This window comes from Ranitomeya imitator, chromosome 10 (genome assembly GCF_032444005.1).
Source record: "Ranitomeya imitator isolate aRanImi1 chromosome 10, aRanImi1.pri, whole genome shotgun sequence".
NCBI classification, from domain to species: domain Eukaryota; kingdom Metazoa; phylum Chordata; class Amphibia; order Anura; family Dendrobatidae; genus Ranitomeya; species Ranitomeya imitator.
In genome coordinates, this window is record NC_091291.1 from 16773533 (window position 1) to 16791414 (window position 17882).

General features: G+C 41.2%; 1 protein-coding gene across 2 annotated transcripts in view; it reads left to right on the forward strand.

Annotated features, from left to right (window-relative positions):
• ERFL (ETS repressor factor like) overlaps window positions 1-17882 on the forward strand; it is a 92260-nt gene that overhangs the window by 70276 nt on the left and 4102 nt on the right. Inside the window, exons 2-5 of one of the 2 annotated variants that reach the window (XM_069740903.1) lie at window positions 2428-2499; window positions 9263-9497; window positions 14010-14187; window positions 14341-14455. In XM_069740903.1, coding sequence (XP_069597004.1) covers window positions 2436-2499; window positions 9263-9497; window positions 14010-14187; window positions 14341-14455 — 592 coding nt within the window. In that variant the 5' untranslated portion in view covers window positions 2428-2435. Of the gene's footprint in view, window positions 1-1529; window positions 2500-9262; window positions 9498-14009; window positions 14188-14340; window positions 14456-17882 lie in introns of those variants that run through there. The other variant, XM_069740904.1, reaches the window with a different exon arrangement.

Here is a 17882-nt window from a genome sequence, read left to right on the forward strand (position 1 = left end):
GCTGATACATGGAGAGCTCTGCTGTGCAGTATGCAGAACTCTGCTGATACATGGAGAGCTCTGCTGATACATGTAGAGCTCTGCTGATACATGGAGAGCTCTGCTGTGCAGCATGCAGAACTCTGCTGATACATGGAGAGCTCTGCTGATACATGGAGAGCTCTGCTGATACATGGAGAGCTCTGCTGATACATGGAGAGCTCTGCTGTAACATGGAGAGTTCTGCTGTTACATGGAGAGCTCTGCTGATACATGGAGAGCTCTGCTGATACATGGAGAGCTCTGCTGATACATGAAGAGCTCTGCTGATACACGGAGAGCTCTGCTGATACATGGAGAGCTCTGCTGTGCAGCATGCAGAACTCTGCTGATACATGGAGAGCTCTGCTGATACATGGAGAGCTCTGCTGATACATGGAGAGCTCTGCTGATACATGGAGAGCTCTGCTGATACATGGAGAGTTCTGCTGATACATGGAGAACTCTGCTGTGCAGTATGCAGAACTCTGCTGATACATGGAGAGCTCTGCTGATACATGGAGAGCTCTGCTGATACATGGAGAGCTCTGCTGTGCAGTATGCAGAACTCTGCTGATACATGGAGAGCTCTGCTGATACATGGAGAGCTCTGCTGATACATGGAGAGCTCTGCTGATACATGGAGAGCTCTGCTGTGCAGCATGCAGAACTCTGCTGATACATGGAGAGCTCTGCTGATACATGGAGAGCTCTGCTGATACATGGAGAGCTCTGCTGATACATGGAGAGCTCTGCTGTTACATGGAGAGCTCTGCTGATACACGGAGAGCTCTGCTGATACATGGAGAGCTCTGCTGTGCAGCATGCAGAACTCTGCTGTGCAGCATGCAGAACTCTGCTGATACATGGAGAGCTCTGCTGATACATGGAGAGCTCTGCTGATACATGGAGAGTTCTGCTGTTACATGGAGAGCTCTGCTGATACATGGAGAGCTCTGCTGATACATGAAGAGCTCTGCTGATACACGGAGAGCTCTGCTGATACATGGAGAGCTCTGCTGTGCAGCATGCAGAACTCTGCTGATACATGGAGAGCTCTGCTGATACATGGAGAGCTCTGCTGATACATGGAGAGTTCTGCTGATACATGGAGCTGCTCTTCTCATGTCACTTTCTGACACAAAAGAGCACAATGAGGCCAAAAATACTCGTTGTAAAAAAATCACAGTAATAAGCAAGTGCTAGTCAAAAGATGGGGAAAAAACAGGGTATTTAGTTGATACGTTTTTTGCAAAAAAAAAAAATCTATACTAAGCTGTCACTTTCTGCAGTTCTTCAGCTTTTCCTCTGTTGCACTTGTTGATTGTCTTGAAACTTATGGAGTAGTTTCTAACCTGGATTTTCTTCAACCAGTAACAGTCCAGCTGCTGTAACTCTACAACACCCAGTGTAAGGCTGTCAGGACATAAGGGTTGGAGTTTTGCAACAACTTTAGAGCCCCCCTCCCCCCATCCCCTAACTAGACAATATGTGCCCGACGTATCATATTTGGAGATGGAACATATATTGACCTGTGTCTCTTCTTTCTTCTTCCCCTCTGCTTCCTTGTCTTCAACCTTTCACTCTTTTCTTCCTGTTTTCTTCATCTCTGGACCTTCTTTACTCTTCTTATTCCATAACTCTCCTTTTATGTTTGTTTTTCTTCTTTTTATTATTTATTTTGCAACTTTTCATTATTCATTCCTTCTTCTCATTATTCTACTCCATAATCTTCTTGGATCTTCTGCTCCATCTTCATCTGGTTATTCTCAACAACTCGTGCCATCGTCTTCAACTATTTTTTTTTTTCTGTACCACTTCTGAATTTCCTCACTGGGTGGTCTCCTGTCTTTCTCACCTTCTTCTCATCGTCTTCACCTATTAATTCAACTTCCTCCCCCATTTCCTTCCTGTCATCTTCACTTCCTCACCTGCTTAACGTCTTAAACTCTCCTGGATGTTGTACCCTTGTTCTTCTCACCATCATCACTTCTTCTTCTTCACCTGTTCATGCCCCATCATCCCTGGTCCATCTGCTTTCTCGTCTCTTGCTCCTCACCTGTGTTCTCCTGGACCTCCTGCTGGTGTCATCCTCCTCACCACCTCCTGGACCTCCTGCCTGGAGAACTTTCATCTTCTCTATCTTATTACATGTATGTCATCTTCATTTCTCCTTCGTCTCCTTCTGGTCTTTGACTTTCTTCTTTCTGTGACTCCTCTTTAATTCTTTACCTGCTTCTTCTTTGATCTTTTGCTTTTTTTCTCTCATTTTATCTACAACTCCACACAACACACCTGTCTGGATCATCCTCCTCCTCCTCCTCGGGGCTCTGCTCTCTTCTTCCATCTCCTCTCTTTTATCTGCTCTCTTTCTCCCCCTTTCTCCCTTTCCTGTACCCCTGTCTGCAGAATCGAGCATGGATTGCAGCTGCGTGTCTGATATTCTTCTGACTCCTTCTATGCCAGCTCTCTGGACTCCAGGTAACTTAGTGTGTGCACATGCTGTCTGGACACACATTCAACATTGCTTGCTTGATTTCCATTGCCTCTTTTTTTTCCTTACACTTTTTTTATTTCTTACCCTCTTTTGTTCTTTTTCTTTTTGTCTGTCTTCTTTCTCTCTCTCCTTTCTCTCTCTCCTTTTCTGTCTTTCTCTTCCTCTTTTTATTTCTCTTCCTCATCCCTCTTTCTTTGGTTTTGTTTCTCTCCATCTTTCTTTCTATTTTTACCTTTTCTTCCTCTGTCCTTTTTTTCTTTCTTTCTCCCTCTTTCTTTCTCCCTTTTTCTCTTTCTATTTTACCTCTTTCATTCTCTTTCTTTCTCTCTTTTTTTCTCCCTCTTTTTCTTTCTTTTTTTTTTTTACCTCTTTCTTTCGTTCTCTCTTCTTTCTCTCTCTTTCCCTCTTTTTGTTGTTTCTTTTTTCAACTTTTTCTTTTTTATTTTTTTTCATATTTCTCTCTCTCTCTCTCTCTATTTCTTTCTTCCTCTCTCTATTTCTTTCTTTCTCTCTCTGCCTTTCACAGAAAAACAAAAAACTCTGGCGTTATATTGAGTTTTGGAAATGATTCTATCGTGTCGGTCGGTGACTCTTCTCTCCCTTCTTGTGGGACCACACACATGTCTTCATTGTGTTTGATTATGAATAAGATTGGAGATTTTGCATAATGTCGCAGGATGCGGTTCTGGGTACCAGATTATATTTGCAGGGGGTTCAGCCGGACTCTGCTGTCGGCCGGTGTATGACGGTGTCGCATGCGATTGTTTGTTTCCTCGTCCGTTCATCATGTTCTCACAATATTGGATCCTGCACCTGAGAGCCCTGGTGATGCTGCAGGGATAGAATGTGGTTACAGGGAGGCTTCACATCGCATTGTATCAGCACTGGAATATACAAGATTGGGAATAAGGAGAGGAAAAGTCAAATCAGCAGCGATCAGGAAGTCAGCACAATGGGGAGGTCGCACAAGGGCAGGGGAGAGGGGGCACCTCTTATTATTAAGATGATGTATGTAACAGGAATAGGAATGAGACAAAGGAAAAAGAGGAGGAGAAGGAGAAATAATAGTAAAAGGAGGAAAACTAATAATAAGAAGAGGGAGAACTAATAATAAGAGGAAGAAGAGGGAGAACTAATAATAAGAGGAAGAAGAGGGAGAACTAATTATTAGTTCTCCCTCTTATTATTAGTTCTCCCTCTTCCTCCTCTTATTATTAGTTCTCCCTCTTCTTCCTCTTATTATTAGTTCTCCCTCTCCTCCTCTTCTTATTATTACTAGTTCTCCCTCTTCCTCCACTTATTATTAATTCTTCCTTTTATTAGTTCTCCCTCTTCTTCCTCTTATTATTAGTTCTCCCTCTCTTCCTCCTCTTATTATTATTAGTTCTCCCTCTTATTACTAGTTCTCCCTCTTCCTCCACTTATTATTAATTCTTCCTTTTATTAGTTCTCCCTCTTCTCCCTCTTATTATTAGTTCTCCCTCTTCCTCCTCTTATTATTAGTTCCTCCTATTATTAGTTCTCCCTCTTCTTCTCTTATTATTAGTTCTCCCTCTTCTTCCTCTTATTATTAGTTCTCCCTCTTCATCCTCTTATTATTAATTCTTTCTTTTATTATTAGTTCTCCCTCTCCTCCTCTTCTTATTATTACTAGTTCTCCCTCTTCCTCCACTTATTATTAATTCTTCCTTTTATTAGTTCTCCCTCTCTTCTTCCTCTTATTATTAGTTCTCCCTCTTCCTCCTCTTATTATTACTTCTCCCTCTTCCTCCTCTTATTATTACTTCTCCCTCTTCCTCCTCTTATTATTAGTTCTCCCTCTTCCTCCTCTTATTATTAGTTCTCCCTCTTCCTCCTCTTATTATTAGTTCTCCCTCTTCCTCCTCTTATTATTACTTCTCCCTCTTCCTCCTCTTATTATTACTTCTCCCTCTTCCTCCTCTTATTATTAGTTCTCCCTCTTCATCCTCTTATTATTAGTTCTCCCTCTTCATCCTCTTATTATTAATTCTTCCTTTTATTATTAGTTCTCCCTCTTCCTCCTCTTATTATTACTTCTCCCTCTTCCTCCTCTTATTATTACTTCTCCCTCTTCCTCCTCTTATTATTACTTCTCCCTCTTCCTCCTCTTATTATTACTTCTCCCTCTTCCTCCTCTTATTATTAGTTCTCCCTCTTCCTCCTCTTATTATTAATTCTTCCTTTTATTATTAGTTCTCCCTCTTCCTCCTCTTATTATTACTTCTCCCTCTTCCTCCTCTTATTATTACTTCTCCCTCTTCCTCCTCTTATTATTACTTCTCCCTCTTCCTCCTCTTATTATTACTTCTCCCTCTTCCTCCTCTTATTATTAGTTCTCCCTCTTCATCCTCTTATTATTAGTTCTCCCTCTTCATCCTCTTATTATTAATTCTTCCTTTTATTATTAGTTCTCCCTCTTCCTCCTCTTATTATTACTTCTCCCTCTTCCTCCTCTTATTATTAGTTCTCCCTCTTCATCCTCTTATTATTAATTCTTCCTTTTATTATTAGTTCTCCCTCTCTTCCTCCTCTTATTATTATTATTAGTTCTCCCTCTTCTTACTCTTATTATTAGTTCTCCCTCTCTTCCTCCTTATTATTATTAGTTCTCCCTCTTCCTCCACTTATTATTAATTCTTCCTTTTATTAGTTCTCCCTCTTCCTCCTCTTATTATTAGTTCTCCCGCTTCTTCTTCTTCTTCTTCTTCTTCTTCTTCTTCTTATTATTATTATTATTATTATTATTATTATTATTATTATTATTATTAGAGGAAGAAGAGGGAGAACTAATAATAAGAGGAAGAATTAATAAGAGGAGGAAGAGGGAGAACTAATAATAAAAGGAAGAATTAATAATAAGTGGAGGAAGAGGGAGAACTAATAATAATAAGAGGAGGAAGAGAGGGAGAACTAATAATAAAAGGAAGAATTAATAATAAGTGGAGGAAGAGGGAGAACTAATAATAATAAGAGGAGGAAGAGAGGGAGAACTAATAATAAGAGGAAGAAGAGGGAGCACTAATAATAATAAGAGGAGGAAGAGAGGGAGAACTAATAAGAGGAGGAAGAGAGGGAGAACTAATAATAAGAGGAAGAAGAGGGAGAACTAATAATAAGAGGAAGAATTGATAATAAGTGGAGGAAGAGGGAGCACTAATAATAATAAGAGGAGGAAGAGAGGGAGAACTAATAATAAGAGGAAGAGATAGAACTAATAAAATAAGAGGAAGAAAAAACTAATAGGAGGAGGAAATTAATAAGAGGAAGAGAGAGAACTAATAATAGGAGGAGGAGGAAGAGAGAGAACTAATAATAAGAGGTGGAAGAGGGAGAAATAACAAGAGGAAGAAAAAACTAATAGGAGGAGGAAATTAATAAGAGGAAGAGAGTGATGACTAATAATAAGAGGCAGAAGATGGGGAAATAATAATATGAGGTCGAACTAATGAGAAGAGAAAGAAGAGGGAGAACTAACAAAAAAAGGAAGAGGGAGAATTAATCAGATGAGGATGAAAATACTAATGATAAGGCGAGGAAGAGAACGGGATAACTAACAATGAGAGGAGGAAGAGAGGGAGAACTAATGAGAGGAGGAAGAGAGGGAGAACTAATAATGAGAGGAGGAAGAGAGGGAGAACTAATAATGAGAGGAGGAAGAGAGGGAGAACTAATAATGAGAGGAAGAAGAGAGGGAGAACTAATAATGAGAGGAGGAAGAGAGGGAGAACTAATAATAGGAGGAAGAAGAGAGGGAGAACCAATAATAGGAGGAAGAAGAGAGGGAGAACTAATGATAGGAGGAAGAAGAGAGGGAGAACTAATGAGAGGAGGAAGAAGAGAGGGAGAACTAATAATAGGAGGAAGAAGAGAGGGAGAACTAATAATAGGAGGAAGAAGAGAGGGAGAACTAATGAGAGCAGGAAGAGAGGGAGAACTAATAATAGGAGGAAGAAGAGAGGGAGAACTAATGAGAGGAGGAAGAGAGGGAGAACTAATAATAGGAGGAAGAAGAGAGGGAGAACTAATAATAGGAGGAAGAAGAGAGGGAGAACTAATAATAGGAGGAAGAAGAGAGGGAGAACTAATGATAGGAGGAATATATAGAACTAATAATAAGAGGAGGAAGAGGGAGAACTAATAAAAAAGATGAGGAAGAAAAAACTAATAATAAGAGAAGGAAAATTATTATTAAATAATAATAAAAGGAGGGAGAACGAATATTAAGAGGAGGAAGAGAAAACTAATCAGAAGAAGAGGAAGAGAGAAAAGTAATAATATGAGGAAGAGGGAGAACTAATGATAGGAGGAGGAGGAGGAGGAGGCCTGATGGAGACTCGGCCATATTCACTATACAGGGGCTGGCCGCCTGACTTCTGTAGGAGTTTACTGAATGTTTCCTGAACTTTATAGACAAAGTTTTAAATCTACAACTTCCCAGCTGCCTCCTTTCCACTTCATCCTCTTCCATATCCTGCTCACTTCCAATTAGTTTTCCTGCTTAATTATTTGTCAAAGTCAATGATTCTTCTGGAACACACGATGGAGAAATGAGAATTCTCATGGGGCGGGTGTGATCGTGGAGATTTCTGGTGGATGTAGCAGAGCCGAGTGTGCTGCAGTGCAGCAGCATCTATCGATCTATTTCCCTTTCTTTATCAGTTTTATTTTCATGTGTAATATTTGAATGCACCTACCTATTGCATTATTTCCCCCTGCTGATATCTGGTTGTTCATCTCCTGTAGATTTGCCCCTATGGCACAGATAAGTCGGGGGACATTACAGACAGAAGATCGATCATGTGTCAATGTTTAGGGCTCAGACCGGTTTTTTTCTGGTCGCCAATAATTCTCCCTGCAACGATCTCTTCCCCGATGATGATGATGATGATGATGGAGGGGGCTCTGTGGGGGCTGCAGACACTGGTGGTCTCATCGCAGAAGGGAAGTTCACATCGAATAAGACAGAAATAGAGGAGAGAAAAACCGAAACATGAAAGAGAAGAGGAGAGAGAGAAATGGGAATTGAAAATAAACAGTAATTGGAGCCGGGTCAGCGGCGGCAGACAGGGGAGAAAGCATGATGGAAGACTGAATTATCCCCCAGATCACCGGCAAAGTGACAGCAGCCCGGGTGTCAGGGGGTTAATCAGCGGGATAATGGCATTTATACAGCAAGGGAACTAGTGGAATTGTCTGAAAAATAATAGTGAACAGAAAAAAGCATTCTATCCAGATGACATAGGCTAAAATGCAAAGAATATGTTCATGCTCTATGATTTATATTCATAAGTGTTAATAAAGTCTACTGATAACACAAATATTGTAATAATAATGATCATTTTATAGACATGAAAATATCACGTTATAATTTTAGTTCCTTGTTACTTTCAGTAATTCAGATCTTTACTATAACTATTGATGAATATATATATCATTGATTTATATATATATATATATATAATCATGATATATATGTATTTTTTGGAGTCTATGTATATATACATACATTTTATTTATTTATATATATATATATATATATATATATATATATATATATGTAATATGTATATCTTCTTATTTGTATTCTTAATTTTTTTTATAACACATACACGTGTTATAAAAAAAATAAAGAATAAAAATAAGAAATATGTATATATATATGTTTGTGTGTATGTATATATATATATATATATATCTATAATTTTTTTTATGGATAAATATCCATATTATTATTATTATTTCTGGTAATTATTTACTATATAATTATATAATAATATAATATATTATATATATATATATATATATATATATATATATATATTATATATATATATTATATAATAATATAATATATTCCTTTCTCCCGATTTATTTTTTTCTTATCCCCTTTCTATGGCTGATGGTGGTCTCGGGGTCCTGTTCCGGTGTAACGGAAGCTCCTTCCTGTCTATTTTCCTGTCCTATGCAGACAGCAGATTTCCGCTTCCCATTTTAATCTAAGCTGACGCCTATCTGCGAGGTCGATGGCCGATATATACGCGGCTGCGTAGCCTTATGTGCCTGACCTGGGACTAATACCTTGTATCACGTCCGTTTGCCTAAGGGCGCATTCACACATCACTGATTTTTTTTTTCATGCGAACAAAACAAAAAGAGGGACCATTTTCCGTCAATGCGGTCGTATTTCGCATTGTTTCCTAAGTTTATTTTTCAGCATGAAAAGTTTTCTCCGACTTTTCCTTTAAAGAAAAACATCAGAATAATCCGGCACACGAAAAACATCGTTTTTTTTTTTTTCATCGAGTCGTAGACTTGCATTGACAGGTTTGATCCAGAACTCAAAAGTGGACACGTCTCCGTGTTTTTGCGCCGATCACTCGGACACGTGACCAGAAATATATATATATTCTCATTTTTGAAAAACTGATGTCTGAATGATCCCCAATGTGGAGCAGAAAAGTTTTAAGAACTTTGTATGTTCTTCTTGTTCCTTTGATATCTGGATATTGGGTTAACCACTCATTATTGATGGTGCAATCAGAGGCAAGCTGTTGTTCCCTGCTATCAGCCGTTTCAGACTAGGGCAGGTCAATGTTCAGTGGGATGATTGGAAATAAGTCCAGGTCTTTCCCTGACCCTTTGCATATCATCTATGTGACTTCTCTTATTTCGCTTTTTTTTATTTATTTTTTTTAATAAGTCCGATTTTGCTCATTTTTGTCCCAGGGTTTGCCTTTCCTGACTGGGCCTATAAGCCGGAGTCCAGCCCGGGCTCCAGACAGATCCAGCTCTGGCACTTTATTCTGGAGCTTCTTCAGAAAGAGGAATATCATGATGTCATCGCCTGGCAAGGAGACTATGGAGAATTTGTCATCAAGGACCCCGATGAGGTGGCGCGGTTATGGGGTATCCGGAAATGTAAACCTCATATGAACTATGATAAGCTGAGCCGAGCACTCAGGTAAGATAGCGCCCAACCCAGGACAGTTATATATACCTCAATCAATGCGTCTCCCAAACAGGACCCCCGTATATTATACCCACCCATGATTGAAGCTGATCTTTGTAGGGATCATCAGGGAGTCACTAGAACGACCAGCGGCTCCAACGACAGGGCCCTCCAACTGAAGAGAGAAACAAACATAGAAACACGGACTTTGCTAATGTTTATAGTACTGGATTCACATACATCTACACAGCCCAATACTGCTATATAATGTCCCTTAAGCTGCTGCAACTTTCTCGTAAATGTTTGATATATTCTCAGTGATGGATGCACATCTACACTGCTCAGTGCTGTATAAGGTGCTTTATGCTGTTGCAGCTTTTTAGCATCCGAGAGATGGATTCACAGCTATATTGATCAGCACTGCTGAATAATTTCCTCAATGCTGCTGCTGACCTGGTTCTACCAGTGCCATAACTAGAGTCTGATGGGTCCCAGTGCAAAATTTGGACCTGGGCCCTATTCTCTATGCTGGTCAGCTGTATTGACATTTGTAGTGTTCTAGATCCTATAAAAACATAAGTCTCAACCCTTCTTGTAATGATGGCCCCCATCTTGACTCCTTCCTGTAAAAATATCCATCGTACTGTGTTCTGTGTGTGGTAATGTCCCCCATCCTGGCCCCTTTCTGAAATAATGTGCCCTGTCCTGGCCCTTATCCTGTAATTGTGTCACTCACCCTGGACCCCTTTCTGGTATAATGTCCCCCATCCTGTTGTAATGTTCCTCATCCTGAGCCCCTTCCAGTAATCATGTCTTACATCCTGGCCCCTTCCTGTAACAATGTTCCCCATCGTTGGCCCTTCCTGGCATATTGACACCTATCCAGGGGCCCTTCCTGGTGTAATGTTCTCCATCCTGACCCCCTTCCTAGTATATTGACCCACTTCCTTGTATAATGACCTCATCCTGGGCCCCTTCCTTGTATAATGTCCGCCAGCCTGGGCACCTTCCTGGTGTAATCCCCCCATCCTGGGCCCTTTCCTTGTATAATGTCCCCCATTCTGGAGCCCTTCCTTGTATAATGTCCCCATCGTGGGCCTCTTCCTGATATAATTTCCCCTCATCCTGGGTCCTTTTCTTGTATAATGTCCCCTTTTCTGGGCCCCTTCTTTGTATAATGTTCCCTTTTCTGGGCCCCTTCTTTGTATAATGTCCCCCATCCTGAGCGCCTTCTTCGTATAATGTCCCTCATCCTGGGCACCTTCTTTGTATAAGCTACCCTTTCTGGGCGCCTTCTTTGTTCAATGTCCCCTATCCTGAGCTCCTTCCTTGTATAATATCCCCCATTCTGGGCCCCTTCCTGGCATAATGTCCTTTCTGCCATTCTTTTCATACACATTAAAAAGAAACACACAAAAAGACAATTCTTCTTACCTTCCTCCTCTCAGCGTCGTCCTCTAAAACTTGCAGCCGACTTTGGAGTGCCAGGCATGAGTGGCGAGCGATGTCACTATCATCTGCCGCTTATGACGGGCACGCCGATATCAACTGCTGCCTTCTGTTTGGCCGTTTGCATGTATTGTGGTGCAGGGAGCCAGTGGGTCTCTGCGCCACAATACACTTCAGCTGAATGTGCATCCTCTAACCAGGATCTGCGTGTTACACAGATACGAGAGAGGTTGAATCCTTCACGTCGGGGTGTGCGGTATACGTAAAGCATCAGAGCATCTAATCACCATCCACCAGCTCTGAGACAACTAAGATGTAAGGGGGAAAATTTGTGGAAAATGCAAACTACAAATCATAGAACAGCCAGAAATAGTTAGTCCTTAAGTCCTGCCTAAGTTATGCATTAACCTGGCAGAGAAAATTATTATTATTTGTACAAAAATAACTCTGAAATAGTGTTAGTCCTTAAGTCCTGCCTAAGGTATGCACTTAACCTGGCAGATAAAATTATTATTTGTACAAAAATAACTCAGGCAGGACTTAAAGACTAACACTATTTCTGAGTTATTTTTGTACAAATAATAATTTTTTCTGCCTGGTTAGTGCATACCTTAGAAATACAGTAGTGTTAGTCCTTAAGTCCTGCCTGAGTTATTTTTGTACAAATAATAATAATTTTCTCTGCCAGGTTAATGCATAACTTAGAAATAGTGTTAGTCCTTAAGTCCTGCCTAAGTTATGCATTAACCTGGCAGAGAAAATTATTATTATTTGTACAAAAATAACTCAGAAATAGTGTTAGTCCTTAAGTCCTGCCTAAGATATGCACTTAACCTGGCAGATAAAATTATTATTTGCACAAAAATAACTCAGGCAGGACTTAAAGACTAACACTATTTCTGAGTTATTTTTGTACAAATAATATTTTTTTCTGCCTGGTTAGTGCATACCTTAGAAATACAGTAGTGTTAGTCCTTAAGTCCTGCCTGAGTTATTTTTGTACAAATAATAATAATTTTCTCTGCCAGGTTAATGCATAACTTAGAAATAGTGTTAGTCCTTAAGTCCTGCCTAAGTTATGCATTAACCTGGCAGAGAAAATTATTATTATTTGTACAAAAATAACTCGGGCAGGACTTAAGGACTAACACTACTGTATTTCTAAGGTATGCACTAACCTGGCAGAGAAAACTATTATTTGTACAAAAATAACTCAGAAATAGTGTTAGTCCTTAAGTCCTGCCTGAGTTATTTTTGTACAAATAATAATAATTTTCTCTGCCAGGTTAATGCATAACTTAGAAATAGTGTTAGTCCTTAAGTCCTGCCTAAGTTATGCATTAACCTGGCAGAGAAAATTATTATTATTTGTACAAAAATAACTCGGGCAGGACTTAAGGACTAACACTACTGTATTTCTAAGGTATGCACTAACCTGGCAGAGAAAACTATTATTTGTACAAAAATAACTCAGAAATAGTGTTAGTCCTTAAGTCCCGCCTGAGTTATTTTTGTACAAATAATAATTTTCTCTGCCAGGTTAGTGCATACCTTAGGCAGGACTTAAGGACTAGCACTATTTCTAAGGTATGCACTAACCTGGCAGAGAAAATTATTATTATTTGTCCAAAAATATCTATAAATTCATATTAAATGACAAATTTAAATCTGAAACGGGAAGGTAAAAGCGAGATCAGCCATGTACAGAGTATCCGCAGCGCTCCCTGCGATATCAGATGGCTCATATATGGCTGGAGCCCAGATGGTTCCCGAGGGCCCTGCGGGGGGAAGCGAAGAGGAGGATCCTCATCCCTTTGCCGAAAAATCACTTTTGACATTTAATTTAAAAAAATCTTCCCTGGCCTAACACGTGGGTGATACGTTTGCCCTGTGAAGGCAGCGAAGTCTCTCTGGAGAGGAGGGGTGCGGCGGGACGTGCCGATACCATGCATCTTATTTTCTTTAATGCATACGTGATATGCAACCACCGAGATCCCTTCCGTCCTAATGAAATCTGCTCCATTTTTAATTTTTGCAGAAGGGTCACAATATAACTACAGATGCGGGAAATCCAGACAGTGGGATCCAATGTATTTAATGTAATAGATTCTATCAATATTTACATTAGTTTTAATAGAACATGCAAATTATTAAAGGGATTGTCTAGTTTCGAAATTTTGTATTCATACACCCTTTAAATCTCTTTAGGACCCTCATCTCTTGACTGGAGTGGAAGGAGATGAATAAAAAGAGCCCCTCGTGCGTTGGAGGACCTGTACTGTCCTTCATTACACAGACATCCAATGGACATACTGTAATACCTTTTTTTCCCTGTGGGGGAGCTATAGGGATGCTAAATTGTGCCTCGATTCCCCCCTGCAGTAGGAAGTCAATTACTATAAAAAGGAATATGAATTTTCTTAAGTGGAGAATCCCTTTTATGTAATAATTGATGATTAATGATTGACATAATAGATTAAGGTGTATCACCCTCCAAAATGCCAACAAATAAAGACCCGATTTATTATTGCATTAGCACCTTTTTTTTTTTGTCTAATTTTTTTTTTTGTTTCATTTGTTCCTCTTTTTGGGCGTTTACAAAAGTTGGGTGAATTCATCAACTGCAACATTTTAAGAAGTTGCTAAATTTTGTGCCAGATTTATTTTTTTATATACGCCAGATATTTTTGTGAAAGTTTAAAGCGTGTCATGTGACTTTTTTGACGGATGGGAGCTTTCTTTTTGCTCCTGCTCTCCTGTCTTACTGTAAAGAGGCCGATTTTGAGTTTGGAGCAGACAAGCCAAGGGTCGTTGTCAGAAAGAAAGCATGCTTGAAAATGAGAGAAAGGAAGTCCCTGCTCCTATAATGCTGGAAGAATGCTATTGAAAATGGGGGGCCATTGTAATCTTTTTATGGTGTTTTTTGAAGCAAACCACAGTCAGGAATGTTGTAGACACTGTAGTCTGGAGTAATCTAGACTTTTAGGGTTACATGATGTGTAGGTAGAAAAGGTCCACAAAAGCAAAGCACCCCTAATATTGCCTTTAATAATGCTTTAACCCCTTTTCTTCCAGATATTATTACAACAAGAGAATTCTACACAAGACCAAGGGCAAGAGGTTCACCTACAAGTTCAACTTCAGTAAAGTTGTGCTCGTCAACTACCCTCTACTGGACATGGCCAACTCGTCCCTCCTCCTGGGGCAGAACCCCTTCCCTGGGGCCCATTCACACGACCCCTTCACTCCCGAGGTACCATGACATTAGTCAGGTCTAGTGCTCAATCAATGCTCTTTACATACTGGAGAACCCCTTTAAGTCCCACCAGAAGGAGGTGTGAATCTCTCAGGTTTGCTTCCTCGCATGGTCGTGCATGAATATTGATCGGTGCCTCTTCATTTCCAGGCTTTGCAGTCTCTCTTCTCGCCCACTGGTCGGCCTCCATTATTGGATCGCCCTCTTTCTACTCCCGAGACCGAGAAGCTTCGTCTTGAAGCCGCTTTTCCTTTCCTGGGCTCAGGTAAGGTTGCTGGTGATGCCCTCCCAACAGATACTGGTGGTCCTAGAAAAGAACACTGATACAGGCTGCGTAAATAAAAGGGGATCTGTCATCAGTTTTTTGCTACCTAAGCTGATGTATGGGCGGAAACCCTGATTCCAGTGGGTTGCTTGGTGCCGTTTAGATAAAATCCCTGTTTTCTCTGCTTTAGATGTAGCCGTGCTATGAATGCTGAGCTGTGTATATCCCCGCCCACATCACTGATTGGCAGCTTCCTGTGTACACTGTGAGCAAGCTGCCAATCAGTGGTGGGGGCGTGGTTACACAGATTAGCTAGACTGTCTTGCACATGAGACCTAGTCAGTCAGTGATAATCTCCTGCTGATAAAACAGTGATTGTATTGAAACTACATCACAAAGTCTAGTAAGTGACACATCCCTGAAATTGGGCTCTCTGCCCCTACATTATATTGTTCTCAGTGATTAAATAGCCAAAACCTGCTGACAGATTAAGTCCACAAAACGCATCACAGGGCTGTAATCTTTTTTGATATTTTTGGTGGCGTTCCTAAATCAGTGACCCACCAGGGGAATGGACTCTAGGGGCCCACCCTACAGCTATATGCAAATATCTGTCAGTCGTTATGCCCATTATAGTGGAGCGGAGGCTGTAAAACACCGGCGGCTCCTGCACATCTACTGTGCGCCCCCATAACTGGGATGTACAATTACGATAGTTTACATTAAAGGTTCTATGGTTAAAACAAGTTATCCCCGATCCATGGGCTCCACAGGATAGGTGATCGCTTAGGTCCGACCATTAGAAACTGCACCGATCGGAAGAATGGGGAAGTTTTATTGCTGATAGGACACTTATCCCCATTTTAAAATGGAGCGGCAGGTGGGATTTCTGGCCGCAGCTCCATTCATTTTCTTTGGAGCTTCCAGAAAAAAAAAATAAGTGCAGCCACGGAGGGAATGAATGGATCAGTGGTCAAGTCGGACATGCCACCCCAGTCTAATGGGGATAAAAAGTTCAACATTTTGCCGAATGGGTCCAAGCAGTCAGACCCCCACCAATCAGTACGTCATCACTTCTCCTATATGGGGGAGTTGGGTCAATAATTAGGGCATCAAATACAATAGGTAAGAAACAATGATAAAGTGCCAAACAACAATGGACATATCTAGGGTTCAGTACAATATGGTAAAAAAAAACGTACACAGGAACCAATCATAATAAAAATGACAGTTTTATTGACAAGAAAAGGACCAAAAAGACAGACACGGTTATTACAAAGTGTGAAACCAAAAAATTGACACCAGGAACCCACCATGTTATAAAGAGGTTGTCCGTGGAGATTGATAAGCTAGCACACTTCACCAGATCCAAGAAACAGACAAAAAATCTTAGTGAAAAAAACTTTGAAGAAGTTCAACCAGAAGAAGGCGATAGCCAAAACGTGCGTAGGGGCAAGCACCGGCACCCACCAGAGGACCAGAGGTAACCTTTGTACCAATTTGTTTGTTTCCCTTGTAGTCCTTCACACTCCTTCTAGATAAAGTTTTTTTCACTAAGAATTTTTGTTTCTTTCTTGGTTGCATTATCCTGTGAAGTGCGCTAGCTTGTCAATCTCCATGGACAACCGCTTTATAAATGTGGTGGGTTCTTGGTGTCAATTTTTTGGTTCTGTAGTAGGACGCAGTGGTCAACTGTGTCTAAGGCAGAGGACAGATCTAGAAGGAGGAGTATAGAAAATTGTCTGTTAACTTTGGCTGTAAGTTGTTCATAAGTTTGGTAGGGCAGTCTCAGTGGAATGGTGGGGACGAAAGCCAGATTGTAGGTTGTCGAAGAGTTAGATGCAAGGTGAGAGGAAAGTTCAGCGTGGACGTGCTGCTCAAGGAGTTTTGAAGCAAATGGGAGATAGCTGGACAGAGTGCTCAGGTCAAGGGAAGGCTTTTTGAGGATAGGTGTGATTGTGGCATGTTTGAAAGCAAAGGGGAAGGTACCAGAAGTTAGTGATAGGTTGAAGAGATGATGGGATTAGTGTAGTGGTGAGGTTGGGGAGGAGGTGGGGTCAAGCGCACAAGTGGTGAGGTGTGATTTGGAGAGAAGATGAGCAAGCTGTCCTTCAGTGATTTTGGAGAAGGAAGTTATGGGGTTAGGGCATTGGTCTAGTATACAAAGGGGTTGTGGTGGTTGGACAACAAAGACTTACCTTGCTTGGTCTATCTTATTTTTGAAGTGCGTGGCAAAGTCCTTGGCAGAGATTAGGGAAGTTGCAGGGGGCAGTGGTGAGAAGATGAGCAAGCTGTCCTTCAGTGATTTTGGAGAAGGAAGTTATGGGGTTAGGGCATTGGTCTAGTATACAAAGGGGTTGTGGTGGTTGGACAACAAAGACTTACCTTGCTTGGTCTATCTTATTTTTGAAGTGCGTGGCAAAGTCCTTGGCAGAGATTAGGGAAGTTGCAGGGGGCAGTGGTGGGCAGAGGAGGGAGCTAAAGGTTTTGACTAAGAGTACCGTCACACAGTGGCATTTTGATCGCTACGACGGCACGATTCGTGACGTTCGAGCGATATATCCGTGACGTTCCAGCGATCTCGCTGTGTCTGACACGCTCCTGCGATCAGGGACCCCGCTGAGAATCGTACGTCGTAGCAGATCGTTTGAAACTTTCTTTTGTCGTCTAGTGTCCCGCTGTGGCGGCATGATCGCATGGTGTAACAAAGGTGTGCACGATATTGTATACGATGTGCGCATAGTAACCAACGGCTTCTACATCGCACATACGTCATGAAATTATCGCTCCAGCGTTGTACATTGCAAAGTGTGACAGCCGTCTACGACGCTGGATCGATATTGTTACGATGCTGGAGCGTCACGGATCGTGCCGTCGTAGCGATCCAAATGCCACTGTGTGACGGTACCCTAACTGTTTGGGGTTGTAGGATAGGGAAGATACGAGGGTTGTGAAGTAGACCTGTTTAGCAGAGGTGAGAGCAGATTTGAATGCGAGTGTTGCTTGTTTGAGTGCAGTGAAATCATCTTGTGAGTTTTCTTCAACGCCGTTCTGCAATTCTGGATAGTTGGTGATGTTTTTTTAGTGATGTTATTGTGCCAGGGTTGACTATTGATTTGTTGCACTCTGCTATGCATGACAGGGGCAACTGAGTAGATGGCTGATGCCAGAGTGGCATTGTAGAAAGCAGTGGCAGTGTCTGTGTCGTGGAGTGAAGCTATGGAGGACAGCGGTAGGGTAGAGTCAGAATGTGTGGATGTCTAGGTGTGCAAGATTTCTGCGGGGGTACGCATGTTGCTGGACATGGGTGATAAGTGTGGAGGACAGGGATGAGAAAGTGAGCAGATGGTGGTCGGATAGAGAGAGAGGGGAGGTGGTGAAGTTAGATAGAGAGCAGAGACGGGTGAAGACCAGGTCTAGTGTATGT